The sequence below is a fragment of the Bufo bufo genome, chromosome 1, assembly GCF_905171765.1.
Source record: "Bufo bufo chromosome 1, aBufBuf1.1, whole genome shotgun sequence".
Taxonomy (NCBI): Eukaryota; Metazoa; Chordata; class Amphibia; order Anura; family Bufonidae; genus Bufo; species Bufo bufo.
Genome location: NC_053389.1, coordinates 298,573,433 through 298,592,872, shown reverse-complemented (window position 1 = coordinate 298,592,872; position 19,440 = coordinate 298,573,433). Strand labels below are relative to the sequence as shown.

Genomic DNA, 19,440 nt, shown 5'->3' with positions numbered 1-19,440 from the left:
TCATGCAGCCAATCGCCTACATTTACTAATGTAACTGTAGAATTTGGTGAAAAATGTGTTTGCATAATCTGCATAAAATTTAGACCTATTAAAAGGGAAATGGTCACCATGATCTTGGACTATTATGTTGAGTACTAAGTAGTGTTTTGCACTGTCAGCGCTCAAAGCTGTGGAGAACCAGTCTGCACTGCTATGCCTCGCTAACATATAGGAGAGTCCTCCTGTACGCACGCACAGCAGTCCCAACAATGTATTTCAGCCCCGCTTTGAGCGGTGACTGCTAAGAAACGGAGCAGTAGGAAAATGAAGACTAGCGATCTGGACTCCTTATCCACAGTGGTATTCATGTATTACTACAGATGACAGTCCAAGATCATGGTGACAGATTCTTTAAAAAAAAATAAAAAATTGTAATCAAAGTAATCCTCTACGCCTTGCTCAGGGGTATGACTTTTTGTTGGAAAGTACGGTAAGCCACCCAATAGGTGCTGTAAGGTTAGATAGTGTCTAAAGGTGTGGCAAATTTATCATAAGGCATAAATATGACAGAACTTTAGACTGATGGACCTTTTACAGTCTGATATATCAGGAACAAACTAAACGTTTCTGACAACTGCCTGATCATCAGCAGACATGAGGGCTGCACTTCCATGCAACAATCTCCTCCGCTGTATGGAGACTAGTGATTACTATAGCAATCGCTTGTCCCATAGGAAACCATTGCTCCTGGGAAGCAGATCGCTGTTTAGACAGTACAATCTGCTGCACAGAAACAATGATTATTGGTCTGTGTAAAGGGACCTCAAGTTTATGCTAACGACACTTTAGATGGGATTAGTAAATCTGCACCGGTGTACCTAGACATTTAATGTTGGCACAGAATTTTTTTTTTTCAGTTTTCTGCTGAGGTCTATGGAAGTTCTTACTGTTTGGAGCAAGTTTGAACTTTTAGTAGCCAGACTTTTCCATAGTAATATATGTACTAACGCTTTATATACATGGCTAAACGTCAGCATACAAATTATTTCTCCGAGCCAGTGAAGCGTTTTACAGCTTGTTGGAAATAATCTCATGTCCTGCCTATGGAAGAGTCTCGCAGTGCTAATCGGTATGAGAATGATCTGTAATCCCTGAAATGTGAAATCAAAACCTCTAATTAAATCCTTCATGGCATTACAAAGTGACTTGTGTCCATCGATGTGAGCGCCGTCCCTCATCTAAAGAACGACGAGCATGCTGGAAGTTATCATTGTAAGCACCAGGTTGGAGAATACTGAACTTGGACTATATTGTGCAGTATTTTATCTCTACTGATTGCTACAACGGATGCATTATGTTCTTCCGTTATCCTATGTGTCCTCTTTAAAGAGTTAGAACAACATGGCTGATTTAGTTCAGGTACATTGCCATTAGGGTTGAGCGATTGCTGTAAAAGCCAGTGAGGGGGCTATAGGGTGGGCGTGATTTAAAGTAATTAGAACATTTTCACATTACAATAATAACACACAGTGGTCGGCCCAAAATGACCCAAGATATTATCGTCTATTTAAAATTAGGCCAGTCCTCGACCACTTTAACACCAAGTTTGCTTAGGTGGACACTGATGAAAAAATATCCACATAGACAAAGTACCTGCCCAGCAAGAGACCAAGGTATGGAAATGTACAAGCTGTGCGAGAGTTCCTCTGGGTACACCCACACTTTCCGGGTTTACATAGGGACACCCAGTTTAAGTGGATAACTATTATATGAGTATTTCATTATTTAAGTTCCTAAAGTACTGTAGCTTGTATCACGGTACGCATAAAATCAGACCAGCCTTCCTAGATCCTCACTCAGGCAACCATTTAGAAAGGGGGCGACAGTAGGCCTCGCCTCAATAAGAACATGTTAGTGGTTAAGGACAAGAGGGATGTTCTTGTACTGACCGCAATCCATAGTAACAGCAGCTCCACTGCCCCTCTACGAGGTATGACTGCATGCTGGACTATAATACCAACATGGGAGGAGTTGATCTTTCACATCAAGTTTTGAAGCCATACATTGACACTCAAAAAAAGGTGTGGTACAAAAAGCTGGCCGTGCACATTGTACAGATGGCGCTGTATAATGCATTTCGATCTGCAGGCCTGTAATTTTACTACCTTGTTACACTCTTGATATATTCCGCATAGCTTACATATCCACTTTTCACCATCTACTACACATTCATTTCTGGAAAACACCTGTGGGGTCAAAATGCTCACTACACCTTTTGTGGGGTGGTTTCCAAAATGGGGTCTTTTGGGGGGGGGCTCTTTTTTATTTCACATCAGAGCTTCTGTATAAATCACAAAATTAGGCCGCAAACGTGCATGGTGCAATTTCAATTCTGAGCCCGGTTGTATATCCAGTCTACAGTTTGGGGAAACATGGGGTGTTTGTACAAACAGGAAACACAGCATAATAACTAGAGAGCTCACTTTTCACAGTTGCATAAATTGGGCACATCATATTGGGCAATGAAATGGCATTTCTGTGGAAAAATAACAATCTTAATTTTTCACCATTTCTGGAAAACACCTGTGGGATAAAAACGCTCACTACAACCCTTGAAAAATTCCTTGAGGGGTGAATTTTCCAAAACGGGGTCATTTAGTGGGGGTTTCACCTGTAGTGGTACCTCAGGGTCTCTTCAAATGTCACCGGAAAAATATTCCAGCAAAATCTGCCATCAAAAAACCATAAGGCCCAAGTCCTGCAGTATGCCCATACAGCAGTTTACAACCACATATGGGGTGCCTTATTCAGGAGAAAATGGTTAACAAATTGTGGGGTGACTTTCTTCCGTTACCATTCGTAAAAATAAAAAGCAACTTTATTCTTAAAAGTGTAATTTTTCATTTTCACACCGAGGTGTTTTTAAATTCTATGACAAGTGATTCTAAATTCTATGAAATGCCTGTGGGGACTAAGTGCTCACTACAACCCTTAATTTTCCATAAATTTTTATTTTTATAAATAAAAGGTAAAACATATTGACTCAAATTTACCACCATCATGAACTACAATGTATCCCAAAATAAAGTATCAGAATCACTTGGATAAGTAAAAGCATTCCAAAGTTTTTACCACATAAAGTAGGAAGGGGAGAACTAGTTGTGTCTGGACGAGGTTAGGCTCCATTCACACGTCCGTGGTGTGTTGTGGATCCGCAACACACCCGCCCGGCACCCCTATAGAAATGCCTATTCTTGTCCACAAGAATAGGACATGTTCTATCTTTTGCGGAGCTGCGGACCCGAAGATCGGGGCCGCGCTCCGCAAATGCAGACAGCACACTGTGTGCTGTCCGCATCCATTCCGTCCCCATAGAAAATGAATGGGTCCGCACCCGTTCCGCAAAATTGCGGAACGGATGCGGATTCATTTGCAGACGTGTGAATGGAGCCTTAATGTAATGATGGACTGCGGTTTCTCTTTACTTAGTGGAGTGGTTCTTGCTATAATGTGGATTAGAACAGCAGTCGAATAGGGTTAAACACTGTATGTAATTGTATATACCAACCCTACCTCTGCACAATACAACTGATGGTCTAAAAAAATTAGGAAGGCAAGACATTCCACAGATTAAAGGCTCATGCACACGGCCGTTGCCGTTTTTGAGGTCCGAAAAACAAGGATACCGGCCGCGTGCATTACGCATTTTGCAGAACGGAACGGCCAGTCTCTAAATAGAATAATCCTATCCTTGTCTGTAAAATGGACAAGAGTAGGATATGTTCCATTTTTTTGCGGAGCTGCGGAATGGAAAATAAAGTGAATTAGGTCTGCGTCCGACCCACATAAAATGCAGATCAGATGTGGACCAAAAAGGAGATTTTTGTATAACTTACCAGTAAAATCTCTCTCTCTCGCTCTTCATTGGGGGACACAGGAACCGTGAGTAAAGCTATGTCCTCTAGGAGGCGTTGACACTAGTAAAAGCTGTTACCTCCTCCCCTGTCAGCTATACCCCCTCCAGCCTGGAGAGAGAGCTTCAGTTTGTGTACAAGCAGTAGGAGAAGCAAGCCAATTAAGAAAAAAAATATGGAACACCAACCATGCCAAAAACCCAACGGGGTTCTAACCAGAAACAGCCACAGCTGTGGTTGAACAACAATACTGGGTGGGTGCTGTGTCCCCCAATGAAGAGCGAGAAAGAGATTTTACTGGTAAGTTATACAAAAATCTCCTTTTCTCGCCCATATTCATTGGGGTACACAGGAACTGTGGGACGTCCACAAGTAGTCCACAGGGAGGGAAAAACCACAGCCCCATGGAAACATCGTCCCTGCAGGCATCTAGGAAACTGCAGTCTGCAAGACCAAGCGGCCCAAGGCAGCGTCTGCCGATGCATAAGTATGTACCTGGTAAAATTTTGTGAAAGTATGTAAGGAGGACCAAGTAGCCGCCTTACACAACTGTGCAGCCGAAGCGCGATTCCTCCGAGCCCAAGATGCGCCCACCGCTCTGGTGGAGTGAGCCATGACACCTAAGGGCGGAACCCTGTCCCGGGCGCGGTAAGCCTCCGCAATTGCAGCCCGAATCCAACGTGCGATTGCCACTTTGGAGGCCGCCAATCCCTTGCGAGGACCCTCCGGAATGACAAAAAGGGAGTCTGTACGGCGGAAGGGAGCGGAGGATGCTAAATAGATCCTTAGAGCTCTGACAACATCCAAGTGATGCAACTCCCTTTCCTTATGGTGTGAAGGAGAGGGACACAGAGAGGGAAGGACAATTTCCTCGTTGATATGGAAGTCGGAGACCACCTTCGGAAGAAAGGAAGGAACGGGCCGGAGAACCGCTTTATCCTTATGAAGAACCAGGAAGGGTTCTCTACAAGAAAGGGCTGCCAACTCAGCCACCCGTCTGATGGAAGTGATAGCCACAAGGAAAACCACCTTCCAGGACAGGAGACGGAGAGAAATCTCCCGTAGAGGCTCAAAGGGGGAAGCCTGGAGCGCTAGGAGGACTAAATTCAGATCCCAAGGCGGCAACGGAGGACGGTACGGAGGAACCGTATGTGCCACTCCCTGAAGAAAAGTCCTTACAGGCCCGAGGAGGACGCTTGAAAAAAAAAAAATAGAAAGCGCCAAGACCTGACCCTTCAAAGAGCTAAGGCTCAAACCAAGGTCCAACCCTGATTGAAGAAAGGACAGGATCGTGGGGAGAGAAAAACGAAGAGGAGGAATGGTTTGGTTTTCACAGAAACCCAGGAAGGACCTCCAGGTCCTGTAATAGATCCTGGAAGAAGCAGGCTTCCTAGCCCGAATCATAGTGCGGATAACATCCACCGAAAAACCTCTTCGCTTTAGAATGCCGGTTTCAATAGCCACGCCGTCAAACGAAGAGACCTTAAATGCTGATGGAAGACCGATCCCTGCGAAAGCAGGTCGTCTCTGAGCGGCAGTGACCAAGGGACGTCTCCCAGAAGAAGGAGGTCTGTCCAGCCGCCATCTTCACCCTTCCTCTTGTTCCAGCAGGGTCACCCCTTCAGCTACTGGCACCGTAGTGGCAGGAAGCTGGAAGAGGGACTTGGACGGGTGACCCCTTGGCTGGCGGGATGCAGGGAGCGAGGCTGTCCTGGTCCACCTTGTCTTCTTGTGGGGGGAGGAGGCAGCGTAGCGAACCAACGCTGGTGTGCCCTCCCCGGGAGAACAGGGAGGCGAGGCGACCACTGTTTCCCACCTAAAAGAAGAGAAAAAAAACAAACTAAAATAAAAAATCTTCAGGAGCTACCCTGCAGAGCAGGGAGGTCTTGCCTCCTATTGACACTAGAAAAAACTGAAGCTCTCTCCACAGGCTGGAGGGGGTATAGCTGCCAGGGGAGGAGCTAACAGCTTTTACTATTGTCAACGCCTCCTGAGAACATAGCTATACCCACGGTTCCTGTGTCCCCCAATGAATATGGGCGAGAAAATACATTTGTGTGCATGAGCCCTAACTCTTGACAAATCATACCTGTTAACGGAAATCCATTCCAGGTGAGGTTATGTGTTCCTTCAACATTTTCATGTCTTCAATAGGAACTTACAATGTAGAAAATAAAAAAACAAGAATAATCAAGGAATGAAAAACCGGTACTGTAATATGAATCTACAATATATACCTGTATATTAAAAAAACATTTGGCCAAACTTTTGCCTGGTACTGTATATGTTTTTATCATGTGTTATCATTATCCCCAACCACACTAGTAATACTGATTGGTACAGATGTACACACATTAATAATCTGTATAGAAACTACAACGGCATTATCCACACTAAAAATTCACTCATTTAAATTTTTATTAAGTGGAACTATTCAAAATAACATATACATAAAACAAGTAAACATTGCAGAATGAATACTGGTAAAGACATGTGAAGATAAAACAGTTTATAGAAGTAGATGGGTTTCTGATGCAGGGATGCGAGATCCCGCTTTCACAGAAAATAGGTCATATAGGACATAGATAAATATTTGTACTGTACATGGATCTTAATAGTCATCATCAAAGTCGTCATCGGTCATAAAAAGATTAGACTGAATAACTGGTTTCTGTATAGAAACCGATGAGCTGGTTTTAGGGATCATGTCTGACTGAAGCAACCCTGGAGAGGAAATCTTCTGTGCAGACAATCTACTTGTTGTAGGAGAATCCTCACTGGGCAGGACATATTGGCTGCTGGTTACAGACCAGTTTGGCCCAATCTTCTTTCTGAGCTCAGAATGATTATAAATGGTATCTGTTTGGGGCTCCCTCTTCAGGTAGCTGGAAGTACTGCTGGTGGACTGATCAAAACGTCCCACCGATTTGTTCATAAGAAGATATGTGTCAGAGCTGGTCTGCAGGGTTGATGTAGGAGATATAGGGTTGTCCTGCCATTCTAAGCATCCTGGGTCTTCTGTTATTCTGCAGGAAAACTTGCAGGCTTCTGATGGGTTCTCACCCTAAATATAAAAATAAAGAGGAATAAAAATTTACCATTAAAAGGGGTTATCCAACCCTGAACAACTCCCCCACAATGCCCGGACACGTCATACTGACAATACTTAGGGGGAGATGCAAAAAACGGCTGTGGAGCGATCCGGAAGGAAACCGGTGGACCAAGTAAGTATGGTTAGTGTGTCTCTGTAAAAATTCAAGGCACACAGAGATACAATATGGGCCTATAGCAGACTATGGCCGCCACATTATGGGTCCATACAAAGATCTGTAACGTGGCCATGAGGTCTATATTGGTCTGCTGCCTAACAGGTGGACATTTAGGAGTGATCCGAGTTTCCATACTCCGCCGTTTTGATCTTATATTCATGTATGACATATCAGAGATAGTTTTGACTGGATTTCCCATTATATTTACACAGAAAACATTTTTACTAATATTCTTTTAACACCCACCTCATAGATTTTCTTCTTCTTTGAAATAGTTTCTTTGATATTGTCCTTGTAGAAATCACCTGCATCATATGGTAAATGCATACGTTTCCTAAAATCCAACATTGTACAAAATTTTTTATTTAGAATTCACTATATCTGCTGAAAACTTTCTGAGGAAGCATTTATTATTATACAACCGAAGCAGCCAATACCATTAGGCTACTTTCACACTAGCGTTCGGGGCTCCGCTTGTGAGCTCCGTTTGAAGGGTCTCACAAGCGGCCCCGAACGCATCCGTACTGCCCCAATGCATTCTGAGTGGACGCGGATCCGCTGAGAATGCATCCGTCTGCCAGCGTTCAGCCTCCGCTCCGCTGACACCTGAACGCTGCTTGCAGCTTTCGGGTGTCCGCCTGGCCGTGCGGAGGCAAGCGGATCCGTCCAGACTTACAATGTAAGTCAATGGGGATGGATCCGTTTGAAGATGACACAATATGGCTCAATTTTCAAACGGATCCGTCCCCATTGACTTTCAATGTAAAGTCTGAACGGATCCGTCTGAACTACTTTCACACTTAGAATTTTTTCTAAACTATAATGCAGACGGATCCGTTCTGAACGGATCCAAACGTCTGCATTATATGCGCGGATCCGTCTGTGCAGACAGCAGACGGATCCTCTCTGAACGCAAGTGTGAAAGTAGCCTCAGTTATGCAGAAGAGGTCGTATCACAGCATAAACGGTTACCGGTTAGTTTGGAAAAGCTGGGGGACAGTATTGGCTAGAAGGGTGACCATAATTGCTGTCAATGAGCTGTTCTTTCACAAGAATTAAAGGGGTTTTCTCATCACAGACAATGGGGGCATATCACCGGCCACCACCAAGCACTCTCCCCATAGAAGTGAATGGGAGAGCACCGCGCATGACCGCCCACCCCTCCCATGGGCCCAATGGAAATAGCCGAGCCAGCGCTCGGCTACTTTCAGCGGCCCTATAGAAATGAATGGAGGGCGGCTATCTCCTAAATAGAGCCCTCAAAGTGATGGAAAGCGCACTGTGCATGTGCAACCGTCCTCCATTCATTTCTATGGGTCCGCCGAAAATAGCCAAGCGCTGGCTCGGCTATTTCTGTCGGGCCCAGAGAAGTGAATGGGAGCAGTAGCTGGTCATGCGTGGTACACTCCCATTCACATCTATATGGAGAGCGCATGGTGGTTGCCGGACCAGAGTCCTCCAGCCACCACTTTGCGGGGCTCAGTTCTCGATATATAGTGATATGCCCCCATTGTCTCAGATGAGAATACCCCTTTAAAGAAGCTGTCCCACTTGGAATTAATTTTTCTTCAAAATAAAGGATCATCATTCCCCACTGCTCCAACAGTCTTTACTTTCTAGTCGCTCTCGACACACAGAACTTGACCACTCAGCCGGGCTGCAGTGCTGACCCGCCTCAGCCAGGGGTCATATGTTGTGTCAATCAGGAACAAGAAGCAGAGATTAGCACAGATGCAGGGAGCATTGGAACTGAAATGATTAGATTTTTTCTTCTTTCTGACCATTTAAAAAACAAACAATCAACATTTAACTGGTCGGACAACCCCTTTAATATAGGCGTTATCGGGGAATTTTATATTGATGACCTATGCTCAGGACGGCTCATCAATATCAGTTCAGCAGGGGTCAGCTGTTAGAAGAGTCCATAGCTTTGTATGAGTGCTTAGGCCTCTCCTAGGCCAGAGATGGCACTGAACATCAGTCATGTGGCCTAGACCCAGCTCAGTCCTATTCAAATGAATGGAATGGAGCTGAGCTGCAATACCAAGCACAGACACTATACCATGTACGGCGCTGTGCTTGGTTAGCTGTGAAGACACTGCAGTGCTCACTGGATCTCCTGATGACAATAGGTCATCAATATCAATTTCCTGGATAATCCCTTTAAACTTAGATTTTCTACAAAATGCAATCCTAATAGGCAATGTCACGTCTCCTTTTTATACATTTTCCTGACATGACTAATCATATAAGGGAACTACTGTAAACATACTGTATATAGGCAAAAACGATGAGATAACATACACTCTATACCTTGTGGCAGCCTCACCTCAGCAGGTTCATGATTTATTACACTAACAGTTATGCCTTTCCTATAGTTACAAGTACAACCTGACAGTTCTTGATTTACAATCCTGGTGAGAGTAGTAGTGATCACGATCCTCCTCCTCCTCCTCTTCATCAACGTTTTCTTCCAAATATTTATTCCAGTGACTCATGGGGGCTGGTTCCTGTGTGCGACATTGAACAACACAACATTAAAAGCTTCTTGTCTTATATACAGAGGGCCCATCACCGCTTCTTACAGTCCGTTTTAGTAAATACTTGTATTCCCAATGAAATAATCCTGGAGCATTTTTCTAAGAACTCTGCAAGGTCCTCTATTATTCCCCTTGGCGATAAGGTGTGCCCCTACTCACTGCACTGATTGGACAGCGTTAGAGTCTGTAGGCCTTCAGTCCTATCTGGTAACAGCCAGCTGTCAATGTATTCTGATTTAATAAATGGGGGCTGCTGCAGCCAGATGCTGCTGTGTAGTGAACGGTTTCGATCCACTCCACACAATGCAGCAGAAAACGACAGTGGCTGTAGTCTATGTCTATGCAAAACTGATCCTCGCAGTATAAAACACTCGGCAAACCCCTTTAACAATTATGATCCCTGTAAAAGGGCTTTCCAGGATTTTCATGTTGATGGCCTATCCTAGGATGGGTCATTAATATCAGATTGGCAGGGGACCTGGGAGCTGGCCGTACAAAGAGGCCGTGGCGCTCCATAAGCACTTCGGCCTCTTCCTAGGCCATGTGATGTCACATTTATCGGTCACATGGCCTAGGTGCAGCTCATTCTTATTTAAGTGAATGGAGCTGAGCTGGAATACTAAGCACAGCCCATATAAAATGTACGGCGCTGTGCTCGGTAAGCTGCGGTGCTCACCAGAGCTCCAGGAGCGCAGTGGCTTCCTCAAACAGCTGATCGGCAGGGGTGCCGGGAGTCAAACACCCACAGATCTCATATTGATGACCTATCCTGAGGATAGGTTATCAATATGCAAATCAATGAGCTGGTATAATTTCCAACCACTAAGTTACCTGTGGCATTAGAAGGCTTTGTTTCGTTTCATCATCAGCCTCATCGTGAGAAATGACATTCTGGCAGCTTTTCCTACAAAACAAAAAAGTCATATGGTCGTCCTCCCCATAGATTTTTATAGCGCACTGCTTTCTAGTAAAGTGAATTAATGATACGGACAGCGGCGATTATTTCACATTTATAAGTTATTTAAAAGTTCCTGGTCGGAAAACCCCTGTCATTTTTTACACATTATCACCGATATCTGCTGTTCTTTTTGGGGTGCGATCTTGCCAGTTGTGTTCTTCTCTATTCTACATTTCCAAAAATATTTGACAAAAAAAATGATATGAATGATTATTGGCACTATTTTGGAATAAATATGGTTACTTCTACTTTTTTGGGGCGAGGGGGTGACGCAAGTTGATCAAATAAACAATGAATCAGCTATTTTGTCCTGTTACAACATTGACCACGCAGGATAAATATTTTTATATTTTAATAGTTCAGACATTTTTTGACCAAATTATGATATTTTTTATATGTAAAATTGGGTAACTTATTTTACTTTAGTTTTTAGTCCCCTTAGGGAACTTGAATATGCGATTGATCCCTTATACCATAGACTTCAATAATATAGAAACCTACCTGGCTGTGAGAGATACCTGAAGGATCAGTGTGCAGACAGTGTCACAGCTCATGTTCAAGTAGCAATGCCATTGATTATTATTGAGACTGACTAGAGGAAATGCACATGTATGTACTCATGAAGAGGTAGTCTGACAGCTGTTATTTGGCATTAAACTGATAATATCGCCAGGAAGGGTATATTCAAAGCAGAACCATTTTGTGGCTGATGACCACATTAGAGAAAAATACGTTTTTTTCATTATTCAAATGATGCAAGAAGTGCCCTGGGGACGGTTCCCACCTTGGAAATTGCTCCTGCTATCCTGCCCTCCTTGACGGACAGCTTTACTAATCTAGCACTTGGCCGAGGAGCGCATGGCGCATGTGTGAGAATATGGGAAAGAACTGATACTCATCTATCCCCTGTTGCCCGCATCCCCTCCTGGCCCCATCTCAACACTGGTGACTGGCTGAGTGGGTTTTCTTTTGATGAGATGGGGCCAAGAAACTGAGACCAGCAGAGTCTGAAAAAGAGTGGTGAAGGCCAGTATTATTTTTTTTATTTTTTAACCCATTGCCAGCTGCCACCCCTTTAGTGGCCATATAATACCTGACACACTCCCTTTAAGGCTCAAACTGAAATTCTTATTATATATGACTGACATCTGAGAATGTGCTAAGAAGGACACTGTGCACTTACCGGGCAGAACCAGTAGCCGCCTGCTCCACCTGCCCTTGTAGAAGGTTCAGCTTCTGGACGTGGTGCCTGCAGTCTGCTCCTGAACCTTGACCATAAACCTACCAGATTACAAGATTTAGAGAGAAGGAGTTAAAAACATATATACTTCATAGTAATTCTACTGCATGGTATACACTGTATGACGGACTTAAAGGGAATCTGTCACCAGTGACCTCCCTATCAAAGTTTGCATAGACTAGGGCTGCAGCCATCGGTTATTTTTGTAATCAAGTGCTCTACCTATTCATCCAATGATTAATCCAGTACTCTAATAAGAAAAGACTAATTAAAAGAACGTTTACCCAGTGCCATCAGCTCCCCCTTAGCCATAAGTCCCCAGCGCCTGTGAAATAAAACACTTACCTCTCCTGTAGGGGCGCTGCAGACACTCCAGCTTGCGTTTAATATGTCTTGACAATATGTGTATGTCAGGATACAATGCAGCGCAGGGCGGTATGGGACGGCGGGAGACAACGGAGTGTGAGTAATAGCAAGCGCTTCAGTCACGCTCCGTGGTCACATGGCTCAAACGGATCATCGATGCAAAATAAAATAAAATATTGCATCGAGGATTTTTCTGCGTCGAGTTACTCAATTCATTCAAGTAATTGTTGCAGCCCTAACATAGACGCATAGCTGTGGTTCATCGGATTACACCACTGTTTTTCTTGGTGCACCATCTTGAAAGGAAAGGCACCATCTTTAACCGCTTTACGTCCGCCCATAGGATATAAACGTCCTATGGGTGGACCTCTATTTCTGAAAGCACGTTTTAGAACGTCCTTTCAGAAATAGCAGCTGCACGCTAATCGTGCAGCTGCTGATCGGGTTGCCCGCTGTCAGTGACAGCAGGGCAACCCTAAGACAAGGCAGGGACAGTGCCCAGGTGTCCCTGCCTTCCGGATCGCTGCAGACACAGCGCTCACCGAGCGCTGTGTGTGCAGAGAAGGAAGCGCTGTGCGCTTCCTGTTCCGGCCCGGCGGTCATGTGACCGCCGTGACCGGAGAGTGCAGGGGCTGTGTGAGGTCTCTCAGAGACCTCGATCAGCCCTGCTGTGAGGCTGTACAGCGCTGGATTGCTGCTGTACAGCCTCTCTAGGGGTGTATTTGTCCTGTAACTGGGGCTACTATGTCAGCCCCAGTTACAGGAGAAATCAACAGTAAAAAAAAAATGAAAAAGTGAAGTAAATGTCCCCCAGAGGTCTTGTATGACCTTATGGGGGACGAAAAGTGTAAAATAAAAAAAATAAAAAGGTTGAAAATAAAAAAGTAAGGAATGAAAAAAAAAAAAATAATTAAAAATAGAAAAAATAAAATAAAATAGACATATTTGGTATTGCCGCGTCCGTAAAAACCAGCTCTATAAAAATATTACATGACCTAACCCCTCGGGTGAACACCGTAAAAAAAAAAAAAAAAAAACTGTGTCAAAACAAGCAATTTTTGTCACCTTGCATCACAAAAGGTGCAACACCAAGTGATCAAAAACGCGTATGTCCCACAAAATAGTACCAATAAAACAGTCACCTCATCCCGCAAAAAATTAGCCCCTACATAAGAAAATCTCTCAAAAAATAAAAAACTATAGCTCTCAGAACATGGACACATTAAAACATAATTTTTTTGTTTCAAAAACGCTATTATTGTGTAAAACTTTAATAAATGAGAAAAAGTATACATATTAGGTATCGCCACGTCCGTAACAATCTGCTCTATAAAAATGTCACTTGACTGAACCCCTCAGGTGAACGCTGTAAAATTAAATAAATAGAAACTGTGCTAAAACAACCAATTTTTTGGCCACCTTGCCCCATAAAGTGTTATAATGAATGATCAAAAAATCATATGTACCCAAAAATAGTACTAATAAAACTGGCACCTTATCCCCTAGTTTCCAAAATGGGGTCACTTCTTGGGAGTTTCTACTGTAAGGGTGCATCAGGGGGCTTCAAATGGGACATGGCATCTAAAAACCATGTGGAGTTCCTTTTCTCCTGCGCCCTGCCGTGTGCCCATACAGCAGTTTATGACCACATGTGGGGTGTTTCTGTAAACCGCAGAATCTGGGTAATAAATATTGAGTTTTAAGCAAACGATAGGGCGGTGGCTCACTCTGGACGGGAATGTGGAACAGGTGCTGCTAGCCCAAATATGAGGGACACCCACCCTCAGAAAGGTAAATGGGTAAAACTAAAATGATGGGCGAGCACACTTCATTTGTATCATAGAGTACATAAAATTTAATTAAATCCAATAAATCAACACGTGTCTAAACATAAAATCAAGTCATACAATACAATAAAACGTATGTACTTGGAATAATACACTTGAAAATACCGCAGGTGAATGGGATGGTTTGCACAGTGTGCTAAGATCCAATTGCTGGTATTTGGACCAGATGTCATATGCCAGTTGGTATCAAATAGAAGTCCGCTAATATAGTGAGATAACTTGAATTCTCCTGTCCAGGAGATCTCCAATTGCAGGTCTATTGCACAAATATAGCGCCAAAGATATATGCTGGTAGTAGCTCCAATGTAAGTAGAAAATATAAGGGTCACCTAATTCAGTCTCTTATATAGTCCCCCAAACCTTGGGTGCTGGTTTTGTACACCAGTTTGCTGAATAAAGTCCTGTAATCACTGTAAATATTGCAGCTTGTGTGTAAAAGCTTCTTACCTCCCTCGTGGTGGACGGGCTGTTTCCAATGTGAGTCGGGCAGCGCGGGACACTGCCGGCGTCTGACTTTGTTCAGCTGCAGCTGACTTACCCGAAGTCTCACGGGATTTCCAAACGGGATTTCGTCCGGCACGAAAGAGAGGGTACAGTGAATCGCCAATATGTTTCTAGTTATTGGAAAAGTCCTTCGATTCAATTTCACAGCATGGCCATGCTTGTAGACGTGGAGGTGCTTTTGTTACAGGCATGTGATCCGGCCCATACGCGTTTCGGGAACTCTCCTTCCCTTCATCAGTGGTGTCACATCACCTGTGAGCCTCCACCTTTTATATCTTCGATAGCACCAAAATGTGGATCACTGGATTATTTCTTCTGAAATGTAGGCATGTATTTTTTATGCGTACACTTAATATACATCTATTGAGATACTTTTGTATTTTTTTTGTATCTCACTGATTGCTCCCGTCATTATACATATATCTGTTTGAATACAATTTCTCATATAGATTGCGCTTGAAGATTATTCAATTTTAAAACGCCGGATATAGATCCCTGGATTCCTTCTTCTGAAAACTCGGCATGCGTTTCTTATATATACACGTTTTTTTATGCATGCGGTTCCTATGCGTTTATTTAGGACTCATGCGTTTTTTACTTCACTTCTTCCTTCTATCAATCTGAACAAATCTATGTGAACAGAATTTGTAATATAGATAGGAGTTATCCCATATTAAAGTTACATTTTTATAAATTCACTTATTACTCCCATCATTATACATATATCTGTTTAAAACAATTTCTCATATAGATTGCACTTGAAGAATATTCAGTTTTGAAGCACCAGATATAGGTCCCATATCTGGTGCTTCAAAACTGAATATTGGTATCAAATAGAAGTCCGCTAATATAGTGAGATAACTTGAATTCTCCTGTCCAGGAGATCTCCAATTGCAGGTCTATACAGTGATTACGGGACTTTATTCAGCAAACTGGTGTACAAAACCAGCACCCAAGGTTTGGGGGACTATATAAGAGACTGAATTAGGTGACCCTTATATTTTCTACTTACATTGGAGCTACTACCAGCATATATCTTTGGCGCTATATTTGTGCAATAGACCTGCAATTGGAGATCTCCTGCACAGGAGAATTCAAGTTATCTCACTATATTAGCGGACTTCTATTTGATACCAACGGGTATATGACATCTGGTCCAAATACCAGCAATTGGATCTTAGCACACTGTGCAAACCATCCCATTCACCTGCGGTATTTTCAAGTGTATTATTCAAAGTACATAAGTTTTATGGTATTTTATTGTATTGTATGACTTTATGATTTTATGTTTAGACACGTGTCGATTTATTGGATTTAATTAAATTTTATGTACTCTATGATACAAATGAAGTGTGCTCGCCCATCATTTTAGTTTTACCCAAATATTGAGTTTTGTTTGGCTGTTAACCATCGATGTGTTAAAGAAAAAAATTGATTAAAATGGAAAATCTGCCAAAAAAGTGAAATTTAAAAATTTGATCTCCATTTTCCTTTCATTCTTGTGGAACGCCTAAAGGGTTAACAAAGTTTGTAAAATCGGTTTTGAATACCTTGAGGGATGTAGTTTCTACAATGGGGTCATTTATGGGGGTATCCACTATGTAGGCCCCACAAAGTGACTTCAGACCTGAACTGGTCCTTAAAAAGTGGGTTTTGGCAATTTTCTTAAAAATTTGAAGAATTGCTTCTAAACTTCTAAGCCTTCTAACGTCCTAAAAAAATAAAATGACATTTCCAAAATGATGCCAACATAAAGTAGACATATGGGGAATGTTAAGTAATAAATATTTTATGAGGTATCACTTTCTGTTTTAAAAGCAGAGAAATTGAAATTTAGAAAATTGCGAATTTTTCAAATTTTTGGGTAAATTTGCAATTTTTTCATAAATAAAAGGTGAAATATTTTGACTCTAATTTATGACTGTCATGAAGTACAATGTGTCACGAGAAAACAATCTCTGAATGACTTGGATAAATAAAGGCGTTCCAAAGTTATTACCACATAAAGTGAGATATGTCAGTTTTGCAAAATTTGGCCTGGTCAGGAAGGGCACAGATGGCAGGTGGTTAAAGACCCGACATGGGCCATACATGTATGGCGGATGTCGAAAAGGAGTTAATACTGGGGCACTATAAGGACATTTTTATTATTACTGGGGACACAATAGGAGGCATTTGTAATACTAGGGCACAATAGGGAGCATTATTATTGCTGGAGAGACAAATGGGCATGATTAATTTTGGGGGCACTATAGGGGAATTATTATTACTGAGGGTACTATATTTATGCAAATAGTGCATGGTAATACATATGGAGCAAGTGCAATGTAGTTGCACCTATTTCACTGAAAGTACACCTGGGGAATGCCTGGAGTGGAGGCTTTTTAAAAAGTCACACTTCATGAATGTAACAGAAAAGTGATCTACTATGAAACCCTGACCAAATTTCACTCCACATTTGCAGCTGTGACTTTTTGGACACCACTGCACCTAAATTTAGGCGCACAATGCAGTTTGTACAATGCCCTCACTACTTTCTGAAAAATGGGATGGGCAGGGGTGCAGCCATAGATTAGGCGCACAGACTGGCAGAGGGCGTGCACCTCACCATACATTAAGTGCGTCCTCCAGTGGCGCAGGGGATATCATAGACCAGCATAAAACACTGGAATTAGCAACTGGGCAGGAAATTTGCCGTTTTTTGGTCACTTTACCTCCCACAAAAAGTGATCAAAAAGTCATACACACCCCAAAATGGTATCAATGAAAAGTACAGTATTAAAACATAAGAAAAACTATACATATGTGGTATCGCTGTAAATAGGGAATGCCAAAAAAACAAAACCCATAAAACTTTTGCAGAATTGCATTTTTTTTTTTTCCAATTTCACCCCATTTGGAATTTCACCCCATTATTCCAGCTTCCTGCTACATCATATGCAATATTAAATGGAGGAATAAGTACAACTTGTCCCTCAGATAACAAGCCCTAATACAGCTATGTGAACTGAAAAATAAAAACGTTATGGTCCCGGAAAGGCAGGGAGTGAAAAATAATAAAGCAAAAACGGAAAAAAAACACAGAGGCTGAAAGGGTTAATAATATATTTGGAGTGAGTACAATGTGGTTAACACCTTTAGGTATAAAAGTAGACCAGGGAGTTGCGACTTTAGTAAGAGTCGCACATAGAAAATGAGCCATAATCCAGGTCTAATCTCTCGTTTAGCTCTTAAAACCACAGACCACTGTAAAAAAAAAAAAGGGGCGAGGAGCACAAAATGTCGCAAAAGTAATGTCGCAGTTGTGATGATTTGCAACTTTTTTTTTTTTGAAGTATCTGATTTGCTGAATATCCCCCTGAGTTCCTAATTGGCCCCTGGATAATCCACACAGATGACATTTCCCAGAATCCAGACAAGACATCTGGCACAATACAGCCTATGTCCGATTGTAAAAATGACCATCGATGTGGCCTTGTTGCCCATAGCAACCACAGCTCAGCTTTCATTTCCAACGCTGGATTTTGATTGGTTGCTAGGGGCAACACGGCAACTCTTTCTGGCGCCATGAGTGTACTACATTTATCACATAGGACTCGCCTTCAGCAGGGACTGCTTCTCTCCGCACAGTTTGCATGCCCATTTCTCGCTCTTTTTAACCTGCAGGGCAGAGAACAGGGCTCAGTTTACTAAGAAATACAGGGGGTGAAAGAAATAAAACTTTAAAAAAATGCAGCCTACCTGGTGCACCTGGAAAACCTGACAGGAGCCGCATCTGAGCACCCGGAACTCCTGCACCATTGTGTATAGGGCGAGCGCGGGAAGTGCTCAGTGCTCTCAGCTCGTGCTGCTGCACTTCCTAGTAGCGCCATCTAGTGGACACTCAGCGTCCTCCCTGGGATCATAGATATGGAGGACAATTTGTCTCCAGAGACGTTAAAAGCAAGATATTTCCTTGTTTGAAGCTTCAGTGACGTTTTTGTCGACCACCTTACTTTTATAACAAAATGTTTTTAAATATGTTGCAACAGCGTTAATCCCTATTGACTGTCTTTGCTGAACTGCAAACCCTGAATTTAGGTGAAGTCAAGAAACAGGCAAATCCCATAGAGACACATAAAATGGCAGCACTATAGCCGAAAACTGCTAAGCAGCGTTGAGCGGACTTTGTGTACAGGGTTCGGGTTATCTAAGAATTCTGTTATGGATTCTGCTACCACGGACCATAACTTATGATAACCCTAGACTTGTACGCCGAACTTGAAACACAAAGTTCGCTCAACACTACTGCTAAGCCATTTGGTTTTACCACAAATCAGATGGGCTTTCAAACTGACTGTATAGCCCCTCAACTATGAGGAAGTGCCCTAGTCTGCATGGCCTCCTGAATGATTAATACTTACCTGCTCCCCGCTACTCCGGTCCAGCGCACTCCTCTTTTGGAGTGACAGTCCCTCATTTAGACCCAAGTCCCACTGTTCCTCAAGATAGGTCATCAATATCAGATCGGCAGGGGTCCGACACCCGGCACACAGCGCCATCTCCTGTCTCTTTTCCTGCTGCGCGGTGAGCAGGAAAAAGCCCTATAAGTCTTGCCTGAGAAGCCCCTTCCATCTAACTGCTCTGAAGCCATGGTTGCTAATAACTGTGGGATGAAAAGACGGTTATCTTTGATCCTATTCATCGCCAGCGGGTGTCAGCCGGCACCTGCCATGTATGGAGCGGACTCAGCTTATGAACCTGTGCTGTCCCAGCTAATGGCTCTCTTTTAGAATTCAGATTATATTCTGTTATATTTGTTATCCACTAGAGATGAGCGAACT

General features: G+C 42.9%; 1 protein-coding gene across 2 annotated transcripts; it reads right to left on the bottom strand.

Annotated features, from left to right (window-relative positions):
* Positions 1-6,300: 6,300 nt before the first annotated feature.
* LOC120986976 (MRN complex interacting protein) lies at positions 6,301-18,455 on the bottom strand. 2 transcript variants are annotated; one of them, XM_040415656.1, is made up of 7 exons: positions 18,359-18,455; positions 18,218-18,277; positions 11,844-11,941; positions 10,534-10,606; positions 9,554-9,672; positions 7,409-7,496; positions 6,301-6,957 (listed from the first exon to the last, which is right to left on the bottom strand). In XM_040415656.1, exons 1-7 carry the CDS (start codon positions 18,416-18,418, stop codon positions 6,505-6,507), a joined length of 951 nt encoding a protein of 316 aa, XP_040271590.1. In that variant the 5' UTR covers positions 18,419-18,455; the 3' UTR covers positions 6,301-6,504. The 2 variants fall into 2 exon arrangements, with proteins under 2 accessions (XP_040271590.1, XP_040271591.1); XM_040415657.1 differs by lacking the exon at positions 10,534-10,606.
* Positions 18,456-19,440: the final 985 nt, after the last annotated feature.